At 38.2% G+C, this 8,473-nt stretch overlaps 1 protein-coding gene across 1 annotated transcript; it reads left to right on the forward strand.

Annotated features, from left to right (window-relative positions):
• The first annotated feature begins 781 nt into the window (after window positions 1–781).
• On the forward strand, window positions 782–8,472 carry fbxl5 (F-box and leucine-rich repeat protein 5). The gene is made up of 11 exons (XM_061029512.1): window positions 782–925; window positions 1,554–1,769; window positions 2,498–2,593; window positions 2,791–2,986; window positions 3,338–3,523; window positions 3,658–3,783; window positions 4,231–4,385; window positions 4,484–4,566; window positions 4,676–5,401; window positions 6,633–6,781; window positions 7,536–8,472. The coding sequence occupies exons 1-11, from the start codon at window positions 842–844 to the stop codon at window positions 7,610–7,612; spliced, it is 2,094 nt and encodes a 697-aa protein (XP_060885495.1). The 5' UTR covers window positions 782–841; the 3' UTR covers window positions 7,613–8,472.
• The last annotated feature ends 1 nt before the right edge of the window (window position 8,473 follows it).

Below are 8,473 nucleotides of genomic sequence, written 5' to 3' on the forward strand. Positions count from 1 at the left end.
TTTACTTTTTTAAAGTGTTTTTTTAAGCATTTCTTAAACTTACAACTGTAGAAATAACAGTAATTTAAAATTTTCTTACTAGTTTGATACATATTATATATATTAAACAAAAAATGATTATGAAATATAAATATTTAGAAAACCGGGACATTTATTCATAGATTGTAATTTACTCTGGTTTCCCGTGATAACTAGTAATTTACACGCGTTTTTCCGTAATATTTACAGTCTATGGTTTTTCCTTGGGACCTCAACTTTCGCTTGTCTTTATGTTGAGATAACAGCACTGTGTTACCATAGACTGTAAGTGTGTTACTCGTGATAACAACCTAATTTCTCGAGATCATTAGAAAAAAAAACATTTTTATTACATGAAAGCCAGCCTTATTATCCCAAGAAAACTAGATAAAGAAGTTGAGATGTGAAAAAAAACACAACTAAATATAGTCGTTATCATTGGAAAACGGTGTAAAAAATAATGTGATGATAATAAATAAAATAAATCAAATTAAATCAAATTGATGAAATACTTCAAAACATTTCAAGGCCATACCATACCTGAATTTATGCAAATAGTTTAAATTCACTGAGACAATGTTTAAAAACACAACAAAATCAATCATGTTTTAAAATAAATATAATTTCGTCCTTTAGCATAATGCCTTGTCAAAACATGAATCTATTAATATAATTTGTGTTTTTAATTAAAATATAAATGAGACCAGGCCCAGTAAATTATCAGACAGACTTGTAACTTGTAGTGACGTCACTTCCTGTTTGATTGTATCGCAGACTGTGGAGATGACGCACTGAGCTTCAGTGTAGATAGTATTGTGTGAATATGGCCCCCTTTCCGGACGAGGTGGATGTTTTTACTGGTCCACACTGGCGAATGAAGCAGCTAGTGGGCCTATATTGCGAGAAGGTTTGTCTCAATACATTTCGGTTGTTCATTTTAAATGTAAAGGAGAAATATGTTGACGGTGAAGGTCCAAAGAACGAATGAACGACAGCTAGCTTTGTCAGCTAGCTTGTGGCTGAAGCATCGAGTCAGTCTCACGAAGCTCCCTGCTTTGACTTGTGAACATTTTAACACTGATGAAAAGTCATAATTTGTATTGAAGAAGGTACTGGTTTTATGGTAATAAAGTTTCAACAACCCATTCTTCTAACCAGCTAAACTTGCTAACTGGTCTAGCTAGCTTAACTTACTGTGCAAGATCGCATGTTATGTAACATGCTTTAAGTATCTTTCCCCTTGTTTTTATGTTCCCACACACCGTTTATAGCATTGTAATGTCATGGGTTTTCACGTAAAGTGAAGCACATCTCTGAACAGTTCAGATGTGACATTATGTAAGACTGGTTTACAGTGATGTTAGCGTGTTGTTATGTTAGCTGTCTGAGTCTACATTTCATGTCGCACTCAGCTATTGCATTCAATTGTAATCTAGAATTGCAATAAGGAAGTACACCTGTTTATATGTATGTCCTGGAATTTATTTGAACACAAATGACGTATCATAAAATGATTAATGTTTTTTTTACCACAGCTGTCAAAAACCAACTTCTCCAACAACAATGATTTCCGGTCATTTCTTCAGTCCCTGTGCGCAACCTTTAAAGAGTTCAAGATGCATGAACAAATTGAGAACGAGTACATCATCGGCCTGTTGGAGCAGCGCTGCTGCACTGTGTACAATGTGCACTCTGACAACAAACTCTCTGAAATGCTGTCCCTCTTTGAGAAAGGCCTGCACAGTGTGAAGGTAAACATTCACATATTAACAATATTTTGTCATCCCCCTGAACAGGCTCAAGTTCAAGATAAAACATGTGTGTGTTCTGCAGAGGTCAGCTGATACTTCATGCCAATTGTTGGGTAACACTCTGTCATTAAAATAACTATTATTTTACTCCAACAAAGACTGCAGTTTGAACAACATCAACATTTTACTGTTGATGTTATCCTAAATGAAAGCCCAACGTCACTGTGTTATTTGGATTTACAGCTCAGGTATTTTATTCAAAAGAGGGCTGAATTGTTTAATAAGGGCAGGGTTGTTTTTGTGATCTGCTTAACAACAGAGAACAGTTATTGTTCCTGCTTAACCACAAAAATGGGCTTTCCTGAATGATGCAATTGTGTAAATCTTAACTTCCGCTCTGCCCCGTCAGTTTGTAAAACACAAAGGCACATTTTCTTGCTTTTGGATTTGATGCTGCACAATGTCAAAAGAAAAGGAGGTTTCTCCTGAATGTAAATACTGTGCAAGGATTTACTTTTACTTAGAACTTATTTTGTAGATGTTACAGGGGGCAGAATAGTGATCATGTCAAGGTTATTAGTCATAATGGCCATTTCTAATAAACTATTTCCTTAAAAAAACGAGGCTGCCTCTGCTCTAATACAGTTATTAAAAATGTAATCTTAAGATGTCTCAAATGCCATGGTTTTATGTAACTGAAAGAATTAACAATTGTGATGTGTTTTTAGAGTGAATATGAGCAGCTTAACTATGCCCAGCAGCTGAAGGAGAGACTGGAAGCTTTCACACAAGACTTTCTGCCGCACATGAAGGAAGAGGAAGAGGTATAAGCTGTTCACAAATCATTTCTTTAATTATGATAAATACCTTTATAATGTCCTTAAAGTGGGTAAGACTTAACAGTGGCTTATAAAACAGCGAGAGCAAAACAACAAAATAAAACGTTTAAAAACTTGTTTGTTTACTTCCAAGTAAACTGCCCTTTAACTAGTTGTCAGTAACCTAAGGAGATATCTTACAGGTGTTTCAGCCTATGCTTATGCAGTACTTCACCTATGAGGAGCTCAAGGACATCAAGAAGCAGGTGATAGCACAACACTGCAGCCAGCAGCACTGGGACTGTGCTGCTGAGGTGCTGAAAGGCTTCAGTTTATGGAGCCAGGCTGAGGAGCTGCAAAAAGCCTTTAAATATGCAGATCATGAGAAGACAGATTATGGTTAGTGAATGTGCTCATGTTAAATTGCTTTTATATCAAAAAGCTTTAAGTCACACTTGTCTTTAAGAAATGCTTAATATTTTTCATACCTGAAGCAAGGATCCTACGCACACAAGCACTATCTCCTTTTTTAAAATTACATCTCATTACTGCTACAATTTGAGATTAAGTGTTTAACGGTCACATTACATTTATTTATTTATTTACTTTAAAGAAATAGCCTGTATGAGTGCAGTTTACACATTAAGTACATAGCATATATTGTCTTGGAAGGCAGATGGCCTAAGTAAAATATTTCCATCATAGTTTCAGATTTGGATTCTATTATGAGTTGTTTGTCATCTTCCTCAGAACTCGAAAAGAACCGAAATTCCTCCACCCACATCTCCCAGCTTCCTACAGAGATCATGCTCAGACTGTTCCACTATCTTAGCCCTGAAGATCTGTGTCGCTGTAGTCAAGTGTGCAGCTCTTGGTCAGAGCTGGCCAAGACCGGCTCTCTGTGGAGGCACCTGTACCCTGTGCACTGGGCCCGAGGTAGGCTGCTGATGGCTGGTTATTCAATAAAGGATTTCCTTAGCTGAAAACTGAATAAAATAATAATAATAATAAATGCAATTAAGTATGTTGTTTCTGTATAGGGCTGATACATATTTATGTCTCTGATGTAGGGGATTATTATAGTGGCCCACCTGAGGATCTGGATCAGGAGCCCGATGAGGAGTGGGTGAAGAGTCGTCAGAATGAAGGACGGGCCTACCAGGAATGGGACGAGGATGCTGATGTTGATGAATCTGGTGAGATTTTGTCTAAAGCAAAGTTATTTTCAATAATGGTAGCACTTCCAGTATGTTTCATCCATTTTTTTTTAACAAAAACAACCAAATTAAATAAAAAAAATATATAAAACAGTGGCTAGTTTCAAACACTTTTTACCTTCCCTTTTGCCAATATGAAAATAGTAAGTTCACTTGAAAAAGAAAAAAACGTGTTTTCATTGGTCAGCTTTAAAAGAAGTTCACTTACCAACGTTTTTTTATGCTGATAACAAAGTGCATAAAATAATCTGCTATCAAAAGTCAGAAAGTCAAAAGTACTGGTAGTTAGTTTTGGTGCCGACTATTGAGTCCAAACTGAGTTTAAGAGTTTTAGCTAAAAGGCCGGAAGTCTATTCTTCAAAGATATTTAAAAACAGTTCAGTATCTACTCGTTAAAAAATGTTTTCTTGTTTACTGTCTGTCTAGACGTATCGGGCCAAAAACAGAGCTCCCTGGCAATCAGCACGGCTCAGCGTGAGAAGAAGCTCCTAAATGGGATTATTCAGAACCTGCTGCCAGCCGTTGGTCCGTCTGTTAAGTCCATTGTTCTGGCCTACAGCTCTACAGTCTCTAGTAAAATGGTAAGAGGAGAAAAGTCTTCATTTTACGCTGGAATTGAACCTCTGATTATGAACGTGGTGACAAGTCTTTAACTGTCAAACTTGTGTATTCTTTTCAGGTCCGCCAGATCCTCAGTTTCTGCCCAAATATCACTTACCTGGACCTGACCCAGACAGATGTCACAGATTCTGCATTTGACAGGTTAAAAAATAAAAGTATTTACTAAAATATCAGTAAGTCATTGACCCTGGTGAACTCCTTTTATTTAACTCATCATCCTTACCCCCATTTACTCTCCTCCCTCTTTCAGCTGGTTATCCCTGGGAGCATGTCTCTTTCTGGAGCACCTGGATTTGTCAGGGTGTGAGAAGATTACTGATCACACTCTGAAGAAACTGTCTGTTGGACTGGGTGACCGCACATCTTCCCCCTGTTCGGGCAAAAACCCAGACCGTCGAGCTAAGCTTCTGAAAAGTTCACCAATACCCATCACATTCATGGAGGAGAAAGGCCTGCATCCAGTTGTGCGGAAGCGTCAGGCTCTCATCTTCAAGCACGGAGCTAGCCGTTGGGGCGCTGCCAGCACCCCCACACGGGTGTGGGTCCTCGACTCCTCAGACCTCGCTGATATTGAAGATGCAGCAGACTGGAGCCGTCATAGTGGAATAGCTCTTCGTGCAGAAGAAAGCTTTGTAGAGACCCAGCTTGTGGGAGGCTCATGCTGCTGCAGGAGGAGCAGGAGGCGTGGGCACAGGACTAGCTCAAATGCCTCTTATTTGCATCAGCAGTTTGCCATGTCTGGGGAAATATTTTGTGGTCACTCCACCTGCTGCGCTAGCGACATGGCCCTCAGGACATTTACTGGGCCTCAGAGTGAATCGAGCACATTCAGAAGCAGCACTGCAGAGTTTCGGACTAAATGCTCCTCAGTTGGGGGCCTGCAGTGTGGGAAAAGGACTGACCAGTCAGAGGAAAAACGCTCACTGAGGTTTCTCAGCCTCTCTGGATGTTATCAAGTCACAGATTTGGGTTTGAGGTAAAGATCATGCCTTGCTGTTTTCACAATTAACATAAAACAAATTTTATTCTAGGATAAGTGGCTTACAATTGTTTAAACAACCATTTTCAAAACACAGAAGATCAAATCCTTTACACAGCCAAAGAGAAACCGTTAAAAAAAAAAGTAATTCCAAAACAAGGAGCCATTAAAGACAGAATTAAATGAATTAAGCTTGGCATAGGAACACTTACAAGTTTTTTCAATTGTGTAAAGACCCATTTACATAATTCATATCTTAGAACTATCTTGTTTATTTATCTGCCTCAATGAGATGGAAAGTAGAAAGCAGTTTATGTTCCCGCCGTGACATCACTCATTGTGTTTTGATAGATTTGAAGGCTTGAGTTTGACATTTTGGCCGCCACATCTTGTTTTTACTGTAAAATGTTTAGAACAGAGGGTGAATGCATATTGCTATACCACTATCCTTCACCACATCAGCCACGTGTCAATCATCTGTCCTAATGATAATTCAGCATTTTCATCTCTTTAATTCTTAAATAGCACTAAAATTGACACAATAAACATCATGCTGTAATGATAAAATGTTAACAAAGGTAAGATCAGTCAAGACCTAGGTTCCTTTTTTTCATACATTTTTATACAAAATGACTTATTTTGCAATCAGTAGTTTCCACATTGGCAAGAGGTACGTCCATCTCTTATTTACAGTCTGACCTGATGCTAAAATGCCTGCATACTCATAATGTTCAGAAGGGGGAGACTCCATTGGAAGTACAAGGAAGGCAAATGTAATAGAATTATCTAAGAAAATAAGCCTACTTTCCATTTCATGTATTACCTCAGGATACATTTTTCCAGTGAGTTTAAGGTCTCAATCTTTGGTTTCAAGTTTTCTCCAATACAGCATCATTTTGTTAATTATGACCTCATGTAGAAAAATAATACATAAAACAGGGTGTGTGTTATGTCAGGGTAACTTTGGTTGTAAAGACTCTTCAATCAGGAAAGAGATGTTGCAAAAAAAAAAAAAAGTCAAACTTAAGATATAAGTTTGATATTCTACAAACAAAATAAATACTGCTTTGAGAGAATGGAAATGCATGTTAAAGAACTGTAGTCGAAACTATTGTATGAGAAGGTTAAGATAATATTTTTAAGTGTTGGTGTAAATGTTCTTTCTACCAGTGAACATGTTCTGCGCCATGTAATGAGGTTGCACTGTGTGTGTGTGTGTTTGTTTCAGGGCTCTGTCGCAGCGTGGAGGACTTCCTGTCCTGGAGCATCTCAACCTGTCTGGCTGCCTCTTCATCACTGAGGCGGGGCTGCAGGAGCTGGTGTCAGCCTGTCCTTCCCTCAATGATGAGCACTTCTATTACTGCGACAACATCAACGGTAACATTCCCAAGTCAAACTGTGTGTTGTGTCTTGTTGATGGAAGATGTACTGAAATGTGTTGCATATTTAAATAATATTACTAACTTCACCTGCAAAGCATGTGTTCCACTGTTAGTAACAGATGATGCCACTGAGGTGGAAGGTAAGTAGGCACCACAGTAGTCAGTAAGATGCCATCATTTTTCTTTTCATTTATTCATGTTATTCATTACTTATTTAGAGTAGGTATAGAGTGTGAATGTAGAAGCTTTCTCTCTCCATAGAGTTTATATGGAGAAATGGACATTGAGAACAAGGCATTACCTATCCTAGGCCTACATTTTTGCATTTTTTTGGTGTCCCTTTAACAAAAGTTGACAAAAAAGCAGAACAAGACCTTTTTCTGTTATTCTGATAGAAACTTGTCTTTACAGGTAGTTACCCCTCATGCATAGCCTGTTCTATCACCGGATTGACTTTAAATTAGACAAATATAAAATATTTGACACTAACATAAAGACCTTAAACTACTTAGGAAAATATTTACTGAAGTAGTAAATCAAACAAGAGGAAATGCTTTTCCTCTTGTTTGATACAACCAGACTTCTATTTACAACCAGTGGCGTTGCCCCCTGCTGGCCTTTAGAAAGATTGCTGATTAAAGGCACGTGCATTTCCTTCACTTTGCAGACTTGAAGGCTGTGCACACCACTTAAATACTGTCATATTGTTTTGATTGTCCTGTGACCCCTGTGTGATGTGTTCTCTGCAGGTCCTCATGCAGACACAGCTAGCGGCTGCCAGAACCTGCAGTGTGGTTTCAGGGCCTGCTGTCGCTCCGGAGAGTGATCCTGCCGAGCAACGCTCTCCTAAAATGTCTCGTCTCCTTTTTTATTGCACTTTATCCTGGGAATACCGGTTGCTGTATTTTGTGTCACTTCTAAATGTTTCAGTATGAAACAGTACATTCTGCTCCTGTTATTTCCATTTCCATCTATATTAAAAAGGAAATAATCTTCAGAAAAGGTAAAGGGGTAATAATGGATTTGAAGTGTCTAAAAATGTAAATTCTGGTTGGCGTTTTTTGTTTTGGATTTTGAAAATTTCAAAAAAATCAGAGAATCGAAAAAGACCAAGTACTTTGAGTTTTCTGTTGTATCTTTCATCACTACACTGATTTACACAAGTCTCCTCCCCTGCTGTTTAGTTGATCCATTTATTATGAGCATATTGTAGACTGCACCAAAATGTTTGTCATGTCAGCTCGGTATAATCCGCATACAGACCCTCTAAAGATTTTTTGTAACACCTACCTTACCTTCATGCTCAGTTCACTGCTGTTACTGGCTCAGCCACCACTGACACACGAGTACAACATGGACACACATAGGAATCGGAACATGAAGTCACAGTGTAGTCTTAACCTTTTTGTGAAACCAGATGTTCATAGTCACCAAACAAGCTTTCTCTTCTTTGATTCCTCTTTATGCACTCCAGAGTTGTGGACGAAGAAATGGACCAGTGTTCATCTAAGAAGGATTTAGCAGATTAATAACACTCGGATTGGGAGAAGCCTACTGTGTAGATTATGTTTCATCTCGGCTCATTCTGCTGCAGAATTTAATTGCGTGTTGAAAAAATCTCACGAGGAGCTCTAATGGAAATGTTCAATTCATAAATGGAACAATAAAAGTACCTTGGGGATAAAAG

This window comes from Labrus mixtus, chromosome 3, assembly GCF_963584025.1.
Source record: "Labrus mixtus chromosome 3, fLabMix1.1, whole genome shotgun sequence".
Classification (NCBI taxonomy): domain Eukaryota; kingdom Metazoa; phylum Chordata; class Actinopteri; order Labriformes; family Labridae; genus Labrus; species Labrus mixtus.